General features: G+C 41.6%; 1 protein-coding gene across 3 annotated transcripts; it reads right to left on the bottom strand.

The window, feature by feature from the left end:
- Positions 1-1,199: 1,199 nt before the first annotated feature.
- On the bottom strand, positions 1,200-13,304 carry LOC109761390 (protein phosphatase 2C 70). Of its 3 annotated transcripts, XM_045229286.2 has the most exons (14): positions 13,285-13,304; positions 12,663-12,754; positions 5,270-5,435; positions 4,956-5,126; positions 4,679-4,854; positions 4,076-4,234; positions 3,486-3,626; positions 3,357-3,418; positions 3,084-3,219; positions 2,445-2,539; positions 2,097-2,212; positions 1,889-2,018; positions 1,751-1,805; positions 1,200-1,650 (listed from the first exon to the last, which is right to left on the bottom strand). In XM_045229286.2, exons 2-14 carry the CDS (start codon positions 12,726-12,728, stop codon positions 1,510-1,512), a joined length of 1,614 nt encoding a protein of 537 aa, XP_045085221.1. In that variant the 5' UTR covers positions 12,729-12,754; positions 13,285-13,304; the 3' UTR covers positions 1,200-1,509. The 3 variants fall into 3 exon arrangements, with proteins under 3 accessions (XP_045085221.1, XP_020175792.1, XP_045085220.1); XM_020320203.4 differs by lacking the exons at positions 12,663-12,754; positions 13,285-13,304 and adding an exon at positions 7,659-7,933; XM_045229285.1 differs by lacking the exons at positions 12,663-12,754; positions 13,285-13,304 and adding an exon at positions 6,210-6,417.
- Positions 13,305-24,781: the final 11,477 nt, after the last annotated feature.

A 24,781-nucleotide genomic window follows, 5' to 3' on the forward strand; every position in this document is an offset into this window, starting at 1 on the left:
GGCTGACTGACCGGAGCATACTTCACTCACTAGTTCAGCTGGCTACAACTACAAGTTCACTCTTCTTCCATATCCATCAACAAGTGTGAACTGCAGCAGCTAGTTCTACATGCAAAGAAGAGGCGCAAGAGAATCAGCTGCGGTCGACTTGCCACACTTGGTCAACCCCACGCTCATTATTCCCGTATTTTAAGCCCATCAGCTCAAGGTCACATGCATTGCATTCCTCGGGGTCTCGTTCGTTTCCACGCATCGCATGCACCTACCTAACCTACTACTCGTACTTCAACCAGACCCCGCCTCTGACTCTAAAGCTTATATATATGTTCTTTGCTCTTTATAGAAATATAAAACCATTCACGCCGTACAAGGAAAAAAAAAAGCATGCTGGAAACCTGGTTTTATCAAAAGATAAGAAAATTACAGCGTCGATTTTAACACTGCCTTTTTTTTAAACACAGTACATATGCACGTGCATACACTCACCCCTATGAACGCACACACGCACACCCTACCACCTATGAGCACCTCCGAAAGACTGAGCCGGCATATCATCTTTAAATTTACGAAGTCGCCGTAGGCACCTCGTCGTCGACGAGAACGGTTCCTTCCACTGAATGTGCATCGCCGGAAATCCTGAAATAAATCCAGGAATAAATGCGAGCACCAGGACTTAAACCCTGGTGGGCTGGGATACCACCATCCCTCTAACCATCCAACTACAGGTATGTATCGTGGTAATAAGCACTTCCTCCGTACCAGTGCATCGCGACAAGGCCAAGGAGAAAACTAAAGAACTTAATGTTCATTTGGTAATTAATATCATTGCATGCAATGAACCAGCCACTGCATATGCCGTGCTAGGTAGTCTCAAGTCATTGAAGCATATACGTCATACATCTTTTATTGGTCGATTTCTTTGTTCGTGATCAAGAAATAAGTAACGAGGTGAGAGTTAGTACACCACACGCCTAAGCATTTTGTGATGATTTGGTTTTCATAATGTGTCCAATGCACCGGTACGGAGGAAGTAATTATTATTATTTCACCTTAATGCATTCTAGGATAACATCACCAAATCACACTTAACAATGCCGCTTCCACAGAAACAGAGGAATCTGTTACTGAGCAAGATGATGGATTTGTGCGCACATCCATCTCTACATGCCAAACACAAAAGATTCTACTGTATATGACTATTATCAGGGAAGCATTGTCCAAAGCATATATATATGATCCCAGGATGCAAAGTTCAACAACATTCCTCTAAAACATCGCCTCGCAATTTTTACAGGCACAGCCGCACAAAACAGCTCCCCGGGTAATTTGGTTGCAGACAAGACAAACTGTTGGTTGTATTTGGCCTCTGGAGCAAGGCGCAGACTCTCAAGTGCTGGATAGGAGCCATACCACCAGTAAAAACAATCTAAGGGAAAAAGAACAAAACAATGGGGCTGAAGCAGCCGAGCGGGGCGGTTTCTCTCTAGACTGAATGAATCAATTGGCAGTTCAGCGACCCATCCTCATAGCGTCGAAGTCTAAAAATATCACCGATGTGTTGTCCTTCGTCCGCAGATTCCTGGCTTCACTAAGCACATGGTCTGCTACTCCGTCCGCTGAGATTTCTTGGCCCATGTTCCTCTCCTTATACTGCAAACACAGGGCACAGTAAAACTAGCATCACATGACTACCAAAAAAAAATTAAAAAAAATTGAGACTAATATGAACAAATGCCGATTGATATCTTACATCGAGGACAAGCTGTGCTGCCTTTTTCGCGGTAATGACATCCCATAGGCCATCGCTGCAGCGTCACAAAGCATGTCAGGCAATGGATGCATCGCATCAGTGAGAATGAGCATTAGCAGATATGGGAATTTGTGTTACCTAGCGATAAGCGCAAAAGCTGAGCACGATTTCGAGATCTGAACTACTGGGCTCACATATGGTTCCTTACTGAACCTTGGATCTTGCTCTTTGAGAAACTTGTCTCCAAGCATCCTGCAAAGATTCAGTCCTGCAGAAATAAAGACAGTAATTTGAGATCATTGCTGGTCAAGTCAGCATCATCACAATACAAGTAAAGGTAACATACCACATATACGGCTTTCGCCATCTTTCAGGGGATTCCCTAATTTCGCTATCCTCGCTCGTTCTGTGGTACTGACTACTCGATGATCCTCTGTCATCGCAATTGGTTTCCCCTCGACACTGACAGAGAGGTATACATATGATTATAGTGAGACAGAGCTTGAGAAATAAAGACACAAGCATGTCCCATGTATGTTTATGCTATCAATTCCTTAAAATAGAATGGAGGCATTAGTTGATTTTGAATTATAAAGGGTAGAGAAATGCAAGTTTCACACATAACAAGCGAATACTGATTTACTACTCAAGGAAAATGCTGAAATATTTTTTAGAGATGAATAGATGTTATTACTTCATAATACATGCCGAGTCACCAAGATTAGCGCACTGGGCAAAGCAATCTTTGTTCTGATCAAACCAAATAAGAAGGACAGTTGCTGTACAACCCTGTAAAACATAGACAGACATGAGCCATAAAAGTTCATTGCATCAGATTCCCTAAATAAGGGGTAATTCAAGAAATGGTGAAGCGTATTTCTATGCCTTGTATGTATGTTCGCTAATTAAAAAGCCCATTTAGAGCCTAGACATTGCTAACCAAAGTGTTTGTCAGATATTTGAAACCCATGAAATTGGTAAATCTTTACCCAGGGTCCAACAAAGTGTATTTCTGCTACTGATTTACTACTCAAGGGGCACACCAAGGACTTCCGGACCCAAAGTTGCTTTTTTGGTAGATATAGAGAACCAATATGAACATCAAAGGAAGGTTAAAAGATGGAAAACTAGATAGCATAATCAGATTGGCAAGATAGGCTCACAAGACATTTAGGATTCCTGAAAGTTTCATCAACCAATTACACCAAGCAAATGTGTGGATAAACCTTGACTTGATTTTTTGCATCACATTCATAGACTAGCGAGCAATATGATTAATAGCAACATTGAAAATACTAAAATGCGGGTAAGAAAGCCAGATTAAAAGAAAAACCTCATACTGATGATTGAGTGCAGCTTCTGTCAAGTCAAATGCACACTTAAGAACATCAGAAGCATTGCTGCATGTGAGAACTCTTTCTATTGTTCCCTTCTGAGAAAGAATTTTCGCAACATTCTCTGGAAGAATCCTACACAACAAAGGCAGTCATCAGTTCAACATATAGGTCATCGTATCAACCCAAGTCAAGCATATGATAAAGTAACTCGTACAGGAAAAAATAATATGATGTGGACTTTAACAAACGGATAGGCACAAATAATTTACCTGCTGGCAGCTTTTGCAGCCCCATCCCCTCCATGGCCATCAAAAATGGCAAACAGCCCAAACTGTAAAAAAAAATTGGAATGAGAATGAATCCAACTCTTTCGAAAATTTATGACATTATTTCCATACCTGTTGAGCACCAGTAAGAGGATACTGGTAGCAGCTGACATCCTCCATGGGAAGTTTCTTTCCAGTTCGACGGGTTATCATTGCATCAGATACCATACCAACTCCTACTGGCACTTGTTGATTTTGTAGTGAAATTTGAACCTAGCGAGGTAGCATTATTAGAAGATTATTTTCTGTACGAACATGGATTCAGCCAAATAGTCCAATAAATAAAAGAATGATTTGCTTAAATGATAGAGTTCAAATATGATGAAGATTTATTTTTATTTTTTTGCATCCATATGTTTCAAAATGTTATAAGTTTATAACAGGTAGGCAAGCTTTTTCAACTGAATTGGTAACAAGAAATATAACTGAGCATGCTGACATATCTGAGTATCTGTATATCATGCCATTTTGAACAGGATATAGTTTGATTTATATGTGCACAAATGCACAGGAGATTCCTATTGAGCAGAAGGATACAGTTTGAATGCTTTGTACACCAAAATATTGGAAGCCTGAACCACCATATGATTAACAATTGTGGGCCCATGGCCAGTCAACGATTTTTCAAGCTAATGATAACAAAAAAAGCAGCCAAGACTTACAGATACTTTTGATGAACTCCCAAGTGTTATAATATCACCATCAGCAAGTTCGGCAGGCGCACTCCAACGCCTAGAACCAACATCAGGATGGGTAACTGCCTGGGAATTCAAGAAGGTTCCATTCAAACTGCCCATATCCACAAGTTCCCATCTGAGTGTCTGCAATTTAAGAGTAATGATTTACTGAATGGGAATGGAAGAAGGCTAGCTATATTCACATGTACATATGCATTGTAATGATATGAATTGAATATATTGTGATTTATGAACCAAAGACACCCACTATAATCTATGATATTCCTTTGTATAATGTGAAATCTGAAAATGCCCCACGAAATCATATTTACAGCCAACAGAAATGCCCTAAATATGTACTGCAGCATCAAGCTAAGAATAGCATCATAACTGGCAACAGAAATGGCAGCTGCAAACTCCACAAACAGGTAGCAAAAAATGAAAATTAGAAGCACTAAGAGTTCCAGCAGAAGCAAGCAGACACTCCGGCAATTACATCCAAAGATATCTCAATTTTCGAAACAATCTAGGGTTCGAATACAGTAGCATGCTGAAGGTGAAAAAGATTGGAAAGTACGTGAAACTTACCTTTGGATTCCAGTCAATCCGTGCATGCTTTCCTGACACCTCAGAATCCTTTAACACCAAATCGCTTTGAGGAATCCTTCCAAGAGTCATTGGGAGCATGGACGTATTACCTGACTGCAGGTAGCGGTTTATTCCATGAGATGGGCCAGCTATGACTTCCAAGGCTAGGTGGCTTCCTGCACTCCTAGCAAATGATTATACATCATGAGCATATGCATGTATAATATTTGCAACATGTGGACCACTAGGACATCCAGCTAATGAAAGGACGTTTTACCAACTGTAATATCCTTCACAGGAATGCCGCCATTATTATTCTCTCCAGAAGCCCTTCTTGTGTGCTTCGCCTCAGATGCTCGCACACTTGCTTCTGCTGTACGCTTCAGCGTACTTCCCAGATGGAGCTCTTCCGGTGTACCATTTGTAACATCAATCACATGAACTTCTCCTACAAATTTAAATATATATATATTTACAAATTTATGATGATGGTTAATAGAGAAGCTGAGTACTCCGAAAAACACCACACAAAATCAAATGTTCCGCTGCTGTATAATGCAATGATGAAAGACCGAGTGTAAATATGTGCACCTTCAATAGGATGAGATTCAGTGGGATGAGTATGCGTCCTTGGTGAAGTGGTACTCCTATTTGTCCACATTGTAGACTCACCAGCATTATTGCTACCAAGGTTATTGCTTGGACCCGAGTAGTCATCCAACTTGTCTGATATTAGAGGCCTGTTGATATCGTCGTCCTGCAAGCAAACAGCAATCAGACATACAACCTCCACCTTCCATCTGTGAAAACAAAATTATATTTGCTTTTTCCTATCCATTACACCCGCTCTGATAATATATGCATATAGGGCCTGTTTGGATTCAGCCCCTTTCAGCCATACCAAATTATTGGCATGAACAAATGAAAGGCATGACCAAAATATTGATAAGTTGTGGCTGTTTGGTTTGTAGGCCATAGTACTTGTCAATTTTTTGGCAAACCATTGATCATTTGGTTTTAAGCCAAATGGCTTGCCAAATATTTGGCAATTTTGGTTGGCTTGTGTTTGGTCGGTCCATAATTCGGAATTTGCATGCCAGCCAATAAAACAACATATAGGTGTAAACCAACACTGATACAACTTGATTATTCTCTAGTTCAGACTAAACAAAAAAGGCATGATCTTAAAGAGTATAAAGACACCATAAGTTGCATGGAGTTACTTTGGTCTCCAGGAACATCATGCTAAACATTGTGGAATATAAATAGCTAGCATCAATGATGAGCTACTCGACAGAACAGAATACATGTTTGCACCAGACAAAAAGATATTCCACACAATGTTGCTTACTACAAAAAATAAAATAAAATAATATAGCCCAGTCATGTTCATATTAGCTACTCCATGGAATCAGATCTGTGTGAACTACAAACACATAAGACAATGATTTGTTAAACACACACGACATCTAGTACTAGTTACACACAAGTGCATCTGCAGCTAAATGGACAAGAGTGAGGCAAATCACACCATTGGAAAAGGCAAACTGTATAGAGTTGAGGACGATTCGGGTGCTGGGCTTTGGATGCAATGTGATTCCATTGATTGAGGGTGGGGGGAGGAAGGCCGTCGGAGCAGAGCAGGTCGACGCAAGACCACTATGGCCGGTGGGACCTGCAGATCTGACAATGGTTTTCTGCTTGGGGCTTGTGGTGTGCGGGCGAGAAGAGGAAGTGGGAAATGACCGTATAAGAGAGGAGACAGTGCGGAGGATTTGGCTGCCAAATCTTTGACGGACGATATCCATGCCCTCGCTTCGCCCGTGGTTTGGCGAAAATCAGGAGCGGCGCACCTGGTTTGAGCCAAAATTGACGTGGATCCAAACAACCTCCAAAATACGCCAATTTTGGCTCACCCTGGTATTGGTGTCCATCCAAACATACCCATAGTTGCATTACCACAGCCAAAGTTTTTTTTTTCAAGTAAATAAACAGCATGTAGGATTAAATGAAAACATAATATCCCATGCTCTTCACAAGAAAGCAAGATAATGGGGGTTTTATGACCCTAGTACAAGTTGTTTGAGTGGATCAGAAGCTAGTTGTACTCATGCCCAACCATATGAGATGCAATGTATCATTCAAATCAACACAAAAATAATTCCATAAAGCATTTAGCTTACTGAGGTAGAAGTGGCTGGTGACAAAAAAGGGTCTACAGAAGTAAACAGAATGTGACCAAAAAAAAGGTCTACTGAGGTAAGTAAAGGCCAATAATGATACATCGCGTTGAGAGGCATTGAGTAATGACCATGGTTCTTCGCAAAAAAAAAAGTAATGACCATGGTTAAAAAATGCGCGCCTAGGCTCCAGGCCATAGCAAAACGCCTAGTGCTTAATCTGCGCATAAGCGTGTGATTTGGTCAGAAAAACGGAAAGACAGTGGCCAACCGCACAATTAACGCCTAGCGCTTTTCTACCTATGGTAATGACTGGTAAGCTTAGAGAGGCAAGATGATCATAGTTTGTCCAATTGTCTCCGTTGTACAGAAGTGCGTGGCAGCTGAGCCAATAAACAAATCAGCGTGTTAGGTCGATAATGGCGAAGGCTGATAATCCAATCAAGCCTCAAAGTTGCTGAAATACCATGTCCTCCGAGTCACCACGGGCCAGTCTAGCGCGGGGAACAGGCATGTTATTGCAGTACCAACATCGCCCCTCGTCCGCTGCAATCAATCTTGCCGAAATGTTCGACGCGACGCAACACCAAGAACGCCCCGGTATCCCAAATCCCTCGAAACCAAATCGCCGACCTAGCGGAGGCCCCCTCGAACCAACCGCGCCATCGAGATTCCCCGCGCGCCCCGGAAACGACGGGGGCAGCCGGCCGCGCGGCCGCCCCCCGCGGCAGATCCGCGCCGTGATCGAGGGGAACGGGAAGGAGCCGAAGGGAGATTTGCAGGGGTGCTGGGGGTCTGACCTGGGAGGACGAGGGAGGCGGGGGCGCGGCGGGGGGCGCGCCCCGGCACCAGCGGCGGCAGGCGTAGACGGCGAGGCCGAGGACGGCGAGCGTGGCGACGGCGGCCCCGCTGACGACGAGGGGGGAAATGGCCATGGGCGGGCGGGGGAGGCCGGTGGCGGTGGCCGCGGACGGGGGCGTGGCGTCGTCGCTTTTTTTTTTTTTCTTTCAATGTTTGCCCCCTTTTCACACGCAGGGGCCGCCTCTGTTTCCTCCCCGCGAGTTGCATCGGTTTTTAGGTCTTTTTCACATGTTTTGCGTTTCGTGTCGACGGCCGGGGGATCCAGCAGAGATTATCCGACGGTGATGGCGATGGTGACGCCGTTGGTGCCAAAAATCAGCGGCAGATTCATCCTTCTGCCGTTATAATCATGTACTAATAAACATCGTATCTAAAACGTCTTATAAGAGCTTATTATAGAGGGAGTATATCATGTTAGGTTTTATATTGAACATCGTATCTAAAACGTCTTATAAAAGTTTATGAAAAGGGGGTGTATCATGTTAGATTTTCTATATTTAATGGGTATATTTATGTGTGGTGTCAATGTGTAATCTTCTTTTTTTAAACAATGTCAGTATGTAATCTTTGTTATACGTGAAATTAATAATATGGTAGTCTAGTTGATAGAACTGTAAAGCCTCTATCCCTACTTCTCCGTCTCTTCTCTACTACCTATAAACTGGACATTCCCCTTGATGGCCACCGTCATGAGCACATGGTCACGACCCAACCAACGTTCACTCACCAACTTCAACAAGGGTGTCCCCCATTGATCTATTCTTTCTTGCACATTCGCACAATGGCTTTCTAAAGGCCAATCACGAAACAAAATCGGCGGCGCGCATGGCTACTAGCGACAAAACGCATCTAAGGAAAACAATATCAAGCCCCAAATCAACGTTGTGTGTGGCAATCAGCGTTTGTGCATGGCAAAAATATCAGTTCTGCTTGCCACCTAATCTGCTATTCCGCTGAGTCGTACATATAGCAAGCACACCAAAGATTGCATATGTACAAAACCACAACAAAGTTGTCGTGATCTAGAAAAAAAAAACACTACAAGCCCAAACATTATAAAAAGCTCGCACGCAAACAAGTTGACAAGGTCTTGAGGGTGGGGATGCACTTCTAAAACATGCCAAATTTCGAAAATGTCCGTAATGGTTACATCACAAGTTTTAGAAGGAAAATGTTCCCTAAATGACGTCGAATTTAGAAATTTTTGTGATGATCACATCGCAAATTTAAAAAATATAGGTATGTAACAACATGGCAACTTTTTGGAAATTTGTAATGGTGTCCTTAACCAATTAAGTTTTTGGAAAAATAATTGTGTAAATCATGACAATTATATTTTTGTATATACTAGCAAGAAGCCCATACATTGCAACAGGCATACATATTCTAATAAATCAACATCAATATTGTCCGGCATATACCTTACATTCACCATATTCTAGATTTTAGGAACATTTAATTTGATTTTAGTATATGTAGGGGAGGCAAGGAAAGTTTTGATTTAGTTGAGATTTTGGTGAGATTGATTTGATTTGATTTGATTGAGTTGATGCAAAACGTGATTTTGGGAAGTATCAATTTGGTTTAAATTATTTTAAGGTACTATATTTATATTGGTTAATATTTTGTGAGGCGTCAGTTGGGGTTACCAAAAAAAACCAGTTGGAAACCAAATGGGGGAGGGAACATGGATAGGAAAAACCGAAAAAGAGGGGAGGCAACGGAATCAACTCCTCTACTAGAGATTTTTATTTTTGTACGACGTTGGTTAGGGTTAAAAAAGCAATACGAACCCAAATGAGGGAGGGGGACACGGGGAGGAAAAAACCCGGGAAGGAGGCGACAGAACCAACTCCCCTTTAATACTAGAGATATATTCCAGAAAAAATGAAAACATGGAAACTTGTGAAAAAATTGTTATAAATTGAAGCAACTATATGTAAATGTATGTGCAAAATTCTGAATATATGCTTACATTGCAAATTATAGAAACAAAATTTGGTATAACATGGAAAATTAGGAAATTTGGTTCCATAGAACATGACAAATTTTTAAAATGTTTATAATGATCAAATGGAAAATTTAGAATTTTTTGTTTGCTACATCATGGAAAAAAATAGAAAATCTGTAATTGTCACAATGGCAAATTTATGAAAAGTGTTCTCTAGAACATGGAAAATTTTGAAATGTTTGGACTGATCACATGGTAAATTCAGAAAAGTTGTTCCATACGTCATGGAAAAATTTAGAACAATCTTAGTAGTCACATGGCAAATTTATGGAAAAAATTCTACAAAACATGTCAAATTGTGAAGTGTTTGGACTAGTCACATGTCAATTTTAGGGAAATTATGTTCACTAGAACATGCATCTTAGTTGTCGCTATGCTATCACTTATGCATGGTCACTTATCCATGAGATTATGGCCACTGGATCTATAGTAATCATGGCAAATTTGCGTTAACTTTCTAGGTTGGCAACTTTGTGTTTATCTTCATTCACGTCGAAAAAATTGTAGCATTTATTTTGATTTTAGTATATGTAGGGGGAAGGAAAGTTTTAATTTAGTTAAAGATTCCGGTAAGGTTGATTTCATTGAGTTAATGTAGGACATGGTTTTGGTAAAGTGTCAATTTGGTTTAAATTATTTCAAGTTACTATATTTATGTTGGTTAATACTTTGTGAGGCATTGGTCGGGGTTACCAAAAAGATTGGGAACCAAAGGGGGGGGACTCGGGTAGGAAAAATTCAGAAAGAAAGGGTGACAAGGGAACCAACTCCTCATTAATAGTAGAGATTTTTATTTTGTGCGGCATCGGTTGGGGTTAAAAAAATATGACACCAAATGAGGTAGGGGAACACGGGGAGGAAAATACCCGTAAGGAGGGGAGGTGACGGAACCAATTCCCCTTTAATACCAGAATATATTCCAGAAAAAATGAAAACATGGCAGCAAAGATTGCTATAAATTAAGACAAATATATGTAAATGTATGTGCTAAATCCTGAAATATGACAGTGCTGCAAATTATAGAAAAAAATTAGTATAACATGGAAAATTAAGACATTTGGTTCTCTATTTTGAAGATGTTCATACTAATCAAATGGAAAATTTAGAAAAAGTTTGTTTACTACATCATGGGAAAATTTGGAAATCCGTATTTGTCACATGGAAAATTTATGAAAAAATGTTCTCTCCAGCATGGAAAAAATTGAAATGTTTGGCCTGGTCACATGGTTAATTTAGATAAGTTTGTTTCATACGTCATGGGAAAATTTGAAAAAAATTGTAATAGTCACATGGCAAATTGATGGAAAATTGTTTTACAAAACATGGCAAATTGTGAATTGTTTGGACTGGTCACATGGCAATTTTGGGTAAATTTTGTTCACTAGAACATGGACCTTATGTTGTCACTATGCTATCACTTATGCATGGTCACTTATCCAGGAGATCATGGCCACTGGATCTGTAGTAATCACAGGGAATTTGTGTTAATTTTCTAGGCTGGCAACTTTGTGTTCATCTTAATTCACCTCAATTTTTTTGGGCATCGACTATATGTGTGCATATGGCAAATCTTGCAAATGTGGTAGGTTTTATTCATAGACAATGGCAAGTTTGCATTGGAAGCCATACGACAAGCAAAAAGTATGTGTCATTTCCAAAAATAAAGGTTGGCAAACTTAGTTGACAACTCTGTTTTTAGGATGCTTTATTATTATAATATGCCGGCTTAAATTATACCAAGTTTCCATGTTTAAGGACAAAGCTTTGCCATGTGATAAAGTTAAATAAAGAAACCAGAAGTCATGTTCCAAAAAAAGGTTTGCCATGTGACAAGAAAAGGTTTTTTGGAAATATTTGTCGTGCTACTTTTGCTTACTATACTTAACTACATGTCATTTCTTAAATTCACTAGATTATCGTGACGATTCAAAAAACTTGGCATGTGGCAAAGCAGGAGAAATAAAAGTAATTTTCACCTTAATTGTACCAATTGCAGTGATGATTCAAAAAAAATACTTGCCATGTGTTATTTACAGAAGTCATGGGGCTGGTAACTCACACGCGTGTCTGGGCGTGCAGTTTCAACTAGCTGCCTAGCCGAATCAGAGCATGGTTAATGGTATAACCAGCTGCTAGCTATAACATGATGTCATCTATAGCAAATGTAATAGCCAACATGTATACTAATTAGTTAATTAGGTACAAGAAACTTCTACTCCCTCCGTCCCATAATATAAGGTTGTTTTTCAAGCTATGTTAGCTTGAAATGATCTTATATCGTGGGATGGAGGGAGTACTTTATTAACGTATGACTCATCTTTCACTCTCACAAAGCTTCTTGAAGCCCATGCTACAACCGATTGTAACTCTGCAGCACTCTTCTCTTCTCTCTCTTCTAACTCAGTAACAATATAATATTTAAATCCTTATAGCTCACTTACAACATCTTATTATACTTGCTCTTAGGCAATGCCTTAGTAGTCTTTCTACCTTTTCCAACTGGTCCTAATTACCATGCATGCAATGTGTGAGCCCCACACATGCAGCTTCTTGCCCCCGGTGGAATCAACAGGGCCACAATTAAATCAGAGGGGAGAGGAATAAATTATTGGGCCCCACGGTTAATTGGGAGGGAGGGAGACTGGACCCCACAGTTGAATGGGGAGATTAATTATCGGGCCCATGGCTGAAAATGGGGTCACGGGATTTTTGGGTCTGGTCCCCAAGAGGGTTGCGTCTTGCAATGCATGCTCGCATAAGAGTCGTTCGAATCTTAGGAGTTATTGTATAATCTGGACAAATAGGGAAAATCTCTGAAAACACAAACTTGCCATCCTTGTAACAACAACTAACCATTGCAGTTTTGGGGATGTTGGCAACAACAAAACTTCCATTCAAATATGTGGATCATAGTAGGGGCAAAAATACTAACCGAAGAGCAAAATTGCCAAGTATCCATCTCCCGCATCCTTGCTTGCTCCTCCTCCCAGCTTCGCATGTCCTCTGCTGCACAAGCTTGATTCCCTGCCGGAGACGACATTGATGGCCCCATTGAAGGAGCAAGGTCAAAGCGTTGCCATAAAAAAGAGTAAACATCATCAGAGCATGTAATATAATTTGTTCACGGCAACAAGATCGATCGACTCCCGGAAAATTTCCAAGTCCATGCCCCACCAATCTTTATGTTCCTTAAGAAAAAGCAAAATTGCACGTATTGGCACCGGAAATCAACATGCACCGTGCCCCCACGACCCACCGACCCCTCTTTTCCTTCATCAAAGCAAAAACATATGTGTGGTGGCTAGAGAAAAGGCTTGCCCTGCTGCTAAATTCAGGTCGCAATTTGGACGCCCTTTGGTGGAAAATCGAACGAACACCCTAGAGAACCTGTCGATTACGCTAGAACGTAACACATAGAGCAATAAGGCAACCGAACCCCACCCCCGTCGCTTGAACCAAAATGTGTGCTTGTCTTCACATCGCCGAACCCCTAAAAAATCCGAACCAGAAATCCATCATGAATAGGTGAGGAAGAGGAGGAACGATGACCATACCTGGCCCAAAGGAGCGCGTCGGTAGATTTCAGGGAGGGCGTCGGTGATCCTCTAGATGCTCACAAAGGGGCGTTGGCACAACGAGAAAATGTGGTTGGATGCGATGCTGGGGATATAGTAGTGGGATGCGGCGATGGAGATATAGCGGTGAGCGAGAGAGAAGAAGTCAGAGTATGAGAAATAAATGCAAGGGTGTAGACTCTCTGACCCATGACACCAGCTTCATGATTCGTGCTGCCAAACGGACGTCGATCTTTGCGTTGCACGGGTACACGCTGGAGTGAACGGTGACTCACTGCACCGCACTGAGTGGTGCCACGCTGGCAATGCACGGAGACTCGTGTGAGGTGTCATGCTGAGAGGTCAGTGCCGTGTCACGCTAGAAATCAGTAGGTTACCTTTTTCGTCTTTCCAACTAGTTTGTCCAACCCCATTCGTTCGCCCTCGTGCTTGTCTGTCCTCCCCATTTCCCTCCTTTAGCAATTTTTTTGCCGTCCAGCCCCCATTCCACCATTTTTTCCATCCCCTCAACTGGTTTCTTCTCATCCCTTTGTTTTTAGATCAAAAGATGCAAGGAGAACCCAGATTTAAATTAATAAAGCGAACAAAGACCAGCATACACAAACGGTAATACCATTACAAGTAAACTGAGCGAGAGAAAATATTGCATGCCATCTCATGACAAGAAGCGAGAGCAAGAAACTAGGAGGTCATGCACCCCTTTGTCTCAGTGTTTCTCCCGCCCTCGTTCGCCCCCTCCCAAGTGGTGGAGCCAGAAATTTGCTCCTTGGTATTACTCCTATAACGGATGGTGGCGTACCTGTTGGGAAACGTTGCATGGAAAACAACAAAATTTCTACGCACACGCAAGATCTATCCATGGAGATGCATAGCAACGAGAGGGGGGAGTGTGTCTACGTACCCTCGTAGACCGTAAGCGGAAGCGTTTAGTAACACGGTTGATGTAGTCGAACTTCTTCGCGATCCAACTGATCGAGTACCGAACGTACGACACCTCCGCCTTCAGCACACGTTCAGCTCGGTAACGTCCACGCCTTCTTGATCCAGCAAGATGGCGAGGTAGTGGATGAGTTCCGGCAACACGATGGGGTGGGTACAGTGATGGTGATGCTATCTCCGCAGGGCTTCGCCTAAGCACTACGAAAATATGACCGAGGGTGTAAACGGTGGAGGGGGCGCCACACACGGCTAAACAATTGTCGTCGTTATGTGTGGCGCCCCCCTCCCACATATATATATATATATATATATATATATATATATATATATATATATATATATATATATATATATATATATATATATATATATATAGGTGGGGGAGAGGGCAGAGGCCAAGGGGCGCCCCAAGTAGGGCCGAATCCTACTTGGGGACTTCCCCAAGCCATGCCCCCCTTCCATATATGAGTGCGGGAGGAAGGCAGGAGGAGGAGGCCCCTCCCTTTCCTTTCTCTCACGAGGAGGGAAAGGCAGGAGGGGCCACCCCTCCTCTTTCCTTCCCCTAGGGCCGGCCTGCCAAGGAGAGGAGCGCGCCAGCCCCCTAGTGGGCTGGTATGTCCCCTCCTTTGGCCCATTAGGCCCATTCACTTACCGGGAGTGTCCGGAACCCCTTCCGGCGACCCGATGACTACCTGGTGCACTCCGAAACTCTTCCGGTGTCCGAATACCATCGTCCTATATATCAATCTTTACCCCTTGACCATTTCGAGACTCCTCGTCATGTCCGTGATCTCATCCGGGACTCCTGACAACATTCGGTCACCAAATCATATAACTCATATAACACTATATTGTCAATGAACGTTAAGCGTGCGGACCCTACGGGTTCGAGAACTATGTCGACATGACCGAGACACCTCTCCGGTCAATAACCAACAGCGGAACCTGGATGTCCATATTAGCTCCTACATATTCTACGAAGATCTTTATCGGTCAAACCGTTATGACAACATACATAATTCCCTTTGTCTGTCGGTATGTTACTTGCCAGAGATTCGACCATCGCTATCTTCATACCTAGTTCAATCTCGTTACTGGCAAGTCTCTTTACTCGTTCCGTAATACATCATCCCGTAACTAACTCCTTAGTCATTTGTTTGCAAGCTTATGCTGTGTATTACCGAGAGGGCCCAGAGATACCTCTCCGATACTCGAAGTGACAAATCCCAATCTCGATCCATGCCAACTCAACAAACACCTTCGGAGATACCTGTAGAGCATCTTTATGATCACTCAGTTACGTTGTGACATTTGATAGCCCACAAGGTATTCCTCCGGTATTCGGGAGCTGCATGATCTCATGGTCGAAGGAACATGTATTTGACATTCAAGAAAGCAGTAGCAATAAACTGAACGATCATATGCTAAGATAACGGATGGGTCTTGTCCATCACATCATTCTCTTAATGATGTGATTCTGTTATCAAATGACAACACATGTCTATGGTTAGGAAACATTAACCATCTTTGATCAACGAGCTAGTCTAACAGAGGCTTAGTAGGGACACGGTATTTGTTTATGTACTCACACATGTATTTAAGTTTCCGATTAATACAATTCTAGCATGAATAATAAACCTTTATCATGAATAAGGAAATATAAAATAACAACTTTATTATTGCCTCTAGGGCATATTTCCTTCAATACCCACCTTGTCAGGCTACTCGCTGGCGGACAGAGCCTCCTGGCCATCTGTTAGGGCATATTTCTCCCTTAGTGGTTTTGGTGATTGATGACAATGCATTTGCGGACTAATCATGTGCATTGAGCATTCAGATAATCTATCTTATGGCACAAGACGATTTGAACCCCTCTGGATATTTATGAAGACAGTGTTTTCTTGTGTTTTGTTTTCGGTGGACTTGATTCGTAGGAACACCATACTATTAAGAGGGGGTCCGCTTCGGAAAGGTTTGGGTGGAATCAACACGTACACTATATCTTTGCACCCTCGTTCTTTCCCGGCAATTGAGCTTGTCCCTCCTTAGTGTTTGAACCTTGTCAGAACAGGCTAAGCGGTAGTACCGCTCTGCTCAACGGCAGTACCGCTCCAGCGGTACTGCCACTTTGCAGTACGGCTCCTACTTCCGCTTAATTTGTTGGTTTTGTAAACGGGCGGTAGTAGAGCGGCGGTTCGCCACGGTAGTACCGCTCCTGCGGTACTACGGGGCTAACGGCCTCTCAACTATTGCGGGCTTACTAGACACCTACAAGCTAAGCAGAAGTACCACTGCTAGCTACGGTAGTACCGCTCCAGCGGAACTGCCGCTGGCTAGTACCACGGGGAGTGATACGTCTCCAATGTATCTATAATTTTTTATTGTTCCATGCTATTATATTATCTGTTTTGGATGTTTTATATGCATTAATATGCTATTTTATATTAGTTTTGGGACTAACCTATTAACCTAGAGCCTAGTGCCAGTTTCTGTTTTTTCCTTGTTTTTGAGTTTTACAGAAAAGGAATATCAAACGGAGTCCAAACGGAATAAAACTTTTGCGATGTTTTTCCTTGGACTAGAAGATATCCATGGAGCTTGGAGAAGGGGCCAGAAGGTTCCCGAGGAGGCCACAAGCCTCCTAGGCGCGCCCCAGGGGGGCACGCCCTAAGGGCTTGTGGGCCCCTTGGGAGTCCTCCAACCCTAATCTTTGCACTATAAATTCCCAAATATTCCCAAACCATTAGAGGCATCCACCAAAATACTTTTCTGGCGCCGCAAGCCTCTGTTCCTGTGAGATCCCATCTTGGGGACTTTTCCGGCGATCTGCCGGAGGGGGATTCAATCACGGAGGGCCTCTACATCAACCTTGCTGCCCTACCGATGATGCGTGAGTAGTTTACCAGAGACCTACCGGTCCATAGCTAGTAGCTAGATGTCTTCTTCTCTCTCTTTGATCTTTAATACAATGTTCTCCTCAATGTTCTTGGAGATCTATTCGATGTAATACTTTTTCGCAGTGTGTTTGTTGAGATCCGATGAATTGTGGATTTATGATAAGATTATCTATGAATATTATTTGAGTCTTCTCTGAACTCTTTTATGCATGATTAAGATATCTTTGTGTTTCTCTTCGAACTATTGATTTGGTTTGGCCAACTAGATTGGTTTTTCTTGCAATGGGAGAGGTGCTTAGTTTTGGGTTCAATCTTGCGGTGTCCTCGCCTAGTGACATAGTAGGGTAGCGAGGCACGTATTGTATTGTTTCCATCAAGGATAAAAAATGGGGTTTATATCATATTGCTTGAGTTTATCCCTCTACATCATGTCATCTTACTTAAGGCGTTACTCCGTTCTTATGAACTTAATACTCTAGATGCATGCTGGATAGCGGTCGATGTGTGGAGTAATAGTAGTAGATGAAGGCAGGAGTCGGTCTACTTGTCACCGACGTGATGCCTATATTCATGATCATTGCCTTAGATATCATCATAACTTTGCGCTTTTCTATCAATTGCTCAACAGTAATTCGTTTACTCACCGTATGCTTTCTTCAAGAGAGAAGCCTCTAGTGAAACCTATGGCCCCCAGGTCTATTTTCCATCATATATTTTCAGATCTATAAATCAAAAAACCCTAAAATACCTTGCTGCAATTTATTTACTTTTACTTTGTTTTATGTTTTAGTAATCTTTATATCCATCTCTATCAGATCTCATCCTTGCAAGTGACCGTGAAGGGATTGACAACCCCTTTATCGCGTTGGGTGCAAGTGCTTGATTGTTTGTGCGGGTGCATAGATTGGAGACTTGCTTGTACCTCCTACTGGATTGATACCTTGGTTCTCAAACTGAGGGAAATACTTATCTCTAGTTTGCTGCATCACCCTTTCTCTTCAAGGGAAAAACCAAGGCAAGCTCAAGAAGTAGCAGGAAGAATTTCTGGCGCCGTTGCCGGGGAGGTCTACATCAAGCCTACCAAGTACCCATCATAAACTCTCATCTCTTGCATTACATTATTTTCCATTTGCCTCTCGTTTTCCTCTCCCCCACTTCTAAAATGTTTTCAGAAAAACGCAAAAATATTTGCCTTCTTTTCGTTTGTTTTTATGTCTTACTTGGTTTGTCTGCTTGTTCGCTTAGTATAATTGTGTGTTTATTTAAAATCATAAAGCAAAAGGTTTATGGATCCTCATCCACTTGCTAATCTTTTTAAACGATCCAATTATGATGAACCAATTGCTAGTGAGTTGAGTGCACTAGATTATCTTTATGAAGTTTTGATTGAAATTCGTGAATCGGAAAATTGTGATGAAGTGTTAAAAGAAGAAATTTATGAAGTGATCCACGATAGCTCCTTGAAAGAAAGCATGATTGCAATGATGTTGTTATAAATTCTACTAATGTCAATTGTGCTAATAATATGCAAAACCCCAAGCTTGGGGATGCTAATTTTGCTATGTCCACTACTTATTGCAATGATCATGATTGGGGTGATAATGCTTCTTGTGATCTTGAAATTTATTTAAGCCTCATGATGAATATGCTTTCGATAATATTAAAAGTGGGTTTGGAAGAGTGTCAACTTTAGGAAATAATGATCCCACTACTTCGGAGATTGATCAATCTTATGAAATTTTTGATAAAAGTGGGATTGGAGAAGTAATGACTTTATTTTATGTTAATCCCACTATTTTGGAAGGGTGTCAACTTTGCTTGCATGTGGAACAATTAGAAAATGTGTTATGTGATAGCTATATTGTTGAATTTGAATATGACCCCACATGCAATTATTATGAGAGAGGAAAATATGGTTGTAGAAATCTCCATGATACTAAATTACCTCTCGTTATGTTGAGATTGCTATTGTTTCTTTCTTCTTCCTTGCATGTGCTAGTTTTTGCTTGTCTTAATAATTTGTTTGCTTATAAAATGCCTATGCATAGGAAATATGTTAGACTTAAATTTTCTTTTCACATGCTACATGATGCTCTCTTCATGTTTCAATTGTTATCTTTCATGTGAGCATCATTAAAATTATCAACGCCTAGCTAAAAGGCTTTAAAGAAAAGCGCTTGTTGGGAGACAACCCAATATTTTTTCTTCTATTTTTATGAAAATACACATTATTACCTCTCTAGTAATTGTGTTTTGGTGTTTTAATTAGTGTTTGAGCCAAGTAAGACCTTTGGGATGGTCTATGGTGGTAGTTGATTTGATCTTGCTGAAAAACAGAAACTTTTGCGCTCATTGTTAGAATTTTAAAAAATCACAGAAACGTATTGTATTGTTGCCATCGAGGATAAAAAGATGGGGTTTATATCATATTGCTTGAGTTTATCCCTCTACATCATGTCATCTTGCCTAATGCGTTACTCCGTTCTTATGATCTTAATACTCTAGATGCATGCTGGATAGCGGTCGATGTGTGGAGTAATAGTAGTAGATGCATGCAGGAGTCGGTCTACTTGTCGCGGACGTGATGCCTATATTCATGATCATTGCCTTAGATATCATCATAACTTTGCGCTTTTCTATCAATTGCTCAACAGTAATTTGTTTACCCACCGTATGCTTGATTCAAGAGAGAAGCCTCTAGTGAAACCTATGGCCCTCGGGTCTATTTTCCATCGTATATTTTCAGATCTATAAACCAAAAAACCCAAAATACCTTGCTGCAATTTATTTACTTTTAATTTGTTTTATGTTTTAGTAATCTTTTATACCCATCTCTATCAGGTCTCATCCTTGCAAGTGACCGTGAAGGGATTGACAACCCCTTTATCGCGTTGGGTGCAAGTGTTTGATTGTTTGTGCGGGTGCATAGATTGGAGACTTGATTGTACCTCCTACTGGATTGATACCTTGGTTCTCAAACTGAGGGAAATACTTATCTCTACTTTGCTGCATCACCCTTTCCTCTTCAAGGGAAAACCAATGCAAGCTCAAGAAGTAGCAGGGAGTACCACTTATTTTCCTGGTTATGGACTGATCTGTTCCATGGGCGGAAGTAGAGCGGCAGTTCTACGCGGTAGTACCACCTGCTACCGTGAGTTTCTTCTGCTATTCAATACCGTGTGGTAGTATCGCTGGTGGGCGCGGTAGTACCGCTCCGGCGGCACTACCGTCCCCCTGACTTGCTCAGGTTGAACTACGTAGCCGGCACTTCCGTGCCAGTTGAAGTACCGCTCACCCGAGCGGTACTACCACTTATGGACGAGCTGTGGGAGCATAACGGTTGAATCCACTCTCCCACTATATAGAGGAGTCATCTTTCTTCTAGTTAACCACCTCTTCCTCCCCAAGCTCCATTGTTGCTCTGAAGCTCATTCTTGCCCGATCTCTCTCCCTATCCAATCGATCTTGTTGGTTCTTTAGGGATTGCTTGAGAAGGCCTAGATCTACACTTCCACCAAGAGAAATTTGATTCCCCCTACTAATCCCTTGTGGATCTTGTTACTCTTGGGATTTTGAGCACCCTAGACGGTTGAGGTCACCTCGGAGCCACAATCCATTGTGGTGAAGCTTCGTGGTGTTGTTGGGAGCCTCTAATTCGGTTGTGGAGAGAGCTCCAACCTTGTTTGTAAAGGTCCGATCGCCGCCTTCAAGGGCACCACTAGTGGAATCACGACATCTTACATTGTGTGAGGCGTGAGGAGGATACGGTGGCCCTAGTGGCTTCTTGGGGAGCATTGTGCCTCCACACAGCTCCAACGGAGACGTACTTCCCCTCAAAGGGAAGGAACTTTGATAACACATCCTCGTCTCCATCGTCTCCACTTGTGGTTATCTCTTACTTTTACTTTGTGCAAGCTTTACTTGTGTTGTATCCTTTGCTTGCTTGTGTTGCTTGTATTGCTAGAATCATATAGGTTGCTCACCTAGTTGCATATCTAGACAACTTATTTGTTGCTAACCCTAATTTGTTAAGAAAACTTAAAAATTGGTAGTTGCCTATTCACCCCCCTCTAGTCAACCATATCGATCCTTTCAATTGGTATGAGAACCTCGTCTCTTTATTAAGGGTTTCACCATCCGAAGAGTATGGTTGACGACGATGGTATTGGGGATGAAGTGTCCGAGGCTGTGGAGTTGACTTCGATCACCCGAGACGACTTAAATGAAGCTATGGCTTCACTTAAGACGTCTATGACGGCCTGATACGTCTCCAACGTACCTATAATTTTTGATTGTTCCATGCTATTATATTATCTGTTTTGGATGTTTAATGGGCTTTATTATACACTTTTATATTATTTTTGGGACTAACCTACTAACCGGAGGCCCAATCCAAATTGCTGTTTTTTTGCCTATTTCAGTGTTTCGCAGAAAAGGAATATCAAACGGAATGAAACCTTTGAGAGAGTTATTTTTGGAACAAATGCAATCCAGGGGACTTGGAGTGGACGTCAAGAAAGAAACGAGGCGGCCACGAGGCAGGGAGGCGCGCCTGCCCCCTGGGCGCGCCCCCACCCTCGTGGGCCCCTCGTGGCTCCCCTGACCGACTTCCTTCGCCTATATATACTCTTATACCCCGAAAACATCCGAGAGCACCACGAAACCCTATTTACACCGCTGCAACCTTCTGTACCCGTGAGATACCATCTTGGGGCCTTTTCCGGTGCTCCGCCGGAGGGGGAATCGATCACGGAGGGCTTCTACATCAACACCATAGCCTCTCCGATGATGTGTGAGTAGTTTACCTCAGACCTTCGGGTCCATAGTTATTAGCTAGATGGCTTCTTCTCTCTCTTTGGATCTCAATACAAAGTTCTCCTCGATTCTCTTGGAGATCTATTCGATGTAACTCTTTTTGCGGTGTGTTTGTTGAGATCCGATGAATTGTGGGTTTATGATCAAGATTATCTATGAACAATTTGAATCTCCTCTGAATTCTTTTATGTATGATTTTTTATCTTTGCAAGTCTCTTCGAATTATCAGTTTGGTTTGGCCTACTAGATTGATCTTTCTTGCAATGGGAGAAGTGCTTAGCCTTGGGTTCAATCTTGCGGTGTTCGATCCCAGTGACAGAAGGGGAACCGATACGTATTGTATTGTTGCCATCGAGGGTAAAAAGATGGGGTTTATATCATATTATCCCTCTACATCATGTCATCTTGCCTAATGCGTTACTCTGTTCTTATGAACTTAATACTCTAGATGCATGCTAGATAGCGGTCGATGTGTGGAGTAATAGTAGTAGATGCAGAATCGTTTCGGTCTACTTGTCGCAGACGTGATGCCTATATACATGATCATGCCTAGATATTCTCATAATTATGCACTTTTCTATCAATTGCTCGACAGTAATTTGTTCACCCACCGTAGTACTTATGCTATCTTGAGAGAAGCCACTAGTGAAACCTATGGCCCCCGGGTCTATTTTCCATTATATTAATCTTCCATCAACTCGCCAATTTCTGTCGCCGTTTATTTTGCAATCTATACAACAAAAATACAAAAAATATTTATGTTATCATCTCTATTAGATCTCACTTTTGCAAGTGGCCGTGAAGGGATTGGCAACCCCTTTATCGCGTTGGTTGCAAGGTTCTTATTTGTTTGTGCAGGTACGAGGGATTTGCGTGTAGCCTCCTACTGGATTGATACCTTGGTTGTAAAAAACTAAGGGAAATACTTACGCTACTTTGCTGCATCAGCCTTTCCTCTTCAAGGGAAAACCAACGCAGTGCTCAAGAGGTAGTAAGAAGGATTTCTGGCGCCGTTGCCGAGGAGACTGCGCACAAGTCAAGACATACCAAGTACCCATTACAAACTCTTATCCCTCGCATTACATTATTTGCCATTTGCCTCTCATTTTCCTCTCCCCCACTTCACCCTTGCCGTTTTATTCGCCCTCTTTTCCGTTCGCCTCTTTTTGCTTGCTTCTTGTGTCGCCATTCGTCGTTATGGCTAGTCCTTCTATCATTATTAGTACTCCCGATCATGAAGTTCTCAATTTTAAACAAAGGGAGGGAGAAAATCTAAAAGATGCTTGGCATAGAATTTGCAATGCTCAGAATAGATCTACTAGGAAGCAATCTACTTCCGTTCTTCTACGCAATTTTTATGTAGGCATCACTCCTTGGAACAGATATATTCTTGATACCATTACCGGAGGGAATTTCTTGGGTAGCCATACTTTTGATTCTTATAATGCTATGATAGATTTGTTTGGGCCACCACCTCTTTTGGTTAATGGAGCTATTTTAACTTTGGAACATGTGATGCAAACACTTGAAATTATTGAAAATAAAGTTGCTACTGTAGAGTTGATTGAAAATTTGGATAAAAAGATCCACAACCAAATTACCCAATATGGATCTAAGGTAGGAGTCACTCTGAATTTTTTTAAAGAAAAGGAACCTATAGTTAACGATAGAATAGATCAAGATTCCACAAGAATTGGTAAACTTGAGGATATCATTACCAACTTAGGGTCTGCCTTTTCATCCGTAAAAAATACTCCAAATCCTCCTCCTACCAAAGTTTCCAAGTTAATGTACGTTCCTAAAAATAAGGGTGAATCTTCTAATAAGGAAAATGTGGATCTCAAATCAATAAGTGTTCACCCCAACTTTTTCACTATCATTAAGGAACCTTTTGCTACAAATGAATTTCTTGATTTCTTGCCTAGGAGTTTGATCTTTAATAAAAAGAAGGAAACACCTAAGGGTTATAAGTGTTTTATTGAAGAATTGCATACCAAAGATGATGATACTTAGATCTATCCTTGCTTTTATGCCTAGCTAGGGCCGTTAAACGATAACACTTGTTGGGAGGCAACCCAATTTTATTTTTGTTTCTTGCTTTTTGTTCCTGTTTAGTAATAAATATTTCATCTAGCCTCTGGTTAGATGTGGTTTTGTGTTTTAATTAGTTTTTGTTCCAAGTAGAACCTTTGGGAAGACTTGGGTGAAGTCTTTGCGATCTTGCTGTAAAAAACAGAAACTTTTGTGCTCACGAGATTAGCTGCCATTTTTTACCCCTGAGTGCTTTTAGGTTGATTCTTTTTGCAGATGATTAATAGACAAATTCCTCACGTCCAACAATTTATTTCATAATTTTCGGAGTTTCAGAAGTATTCAAAACTTACAGATTACTACAGACTGTTCTATTTTGATGAATCTATGGCTAGTATCGGAGGTTATGAACCATAGAGAAGTTGGAATACATTAGTTTTAACACCAATATAAATAAAGAATGAGTTCATTACAGTACCTTAAAGTGGCGGTTTGTTTTATTTCGCTAACGGAGCTCATGAGATTTTCTGTTGAGTTTTGTGTTGTGAAGTTTTCAAGTTTTTGGGTAAAGATTTGATGGATTATGGAATAAGGAGTGGCAAGAGCCTAAGCTTGGGGATTCCAAAGGCACCCCAAGGTAAAATTCAAGGACAACCAAAAGCCTAAGCTTGGGGATGCCCCGGAAGGCATCCCCTCTTTCGTCTTCGTCCATCGGTAACTTTACTTGATGATATATTTTTATTCACCACATGATATGTGTTTTGCTTGGAGCGTCTTGTATGATTTGAGTCTTT

Source organism: Aegilops tauschii, chromosome 5, assembly GCF_002575655.3.
Source record: "Aegilops tauschii subsp. strangulata cultivar AL8/78 chromosome 5, Aet v6.0, whole genome shotgun sequence".
Classification (NCBI taxonomy): domain Eukaryota; kingdom Viridiplantae; phylum Streptophyta; class Magnoliopsida; order Poales; family Poaceae; genus Aegilops; species Aegilops tauschii.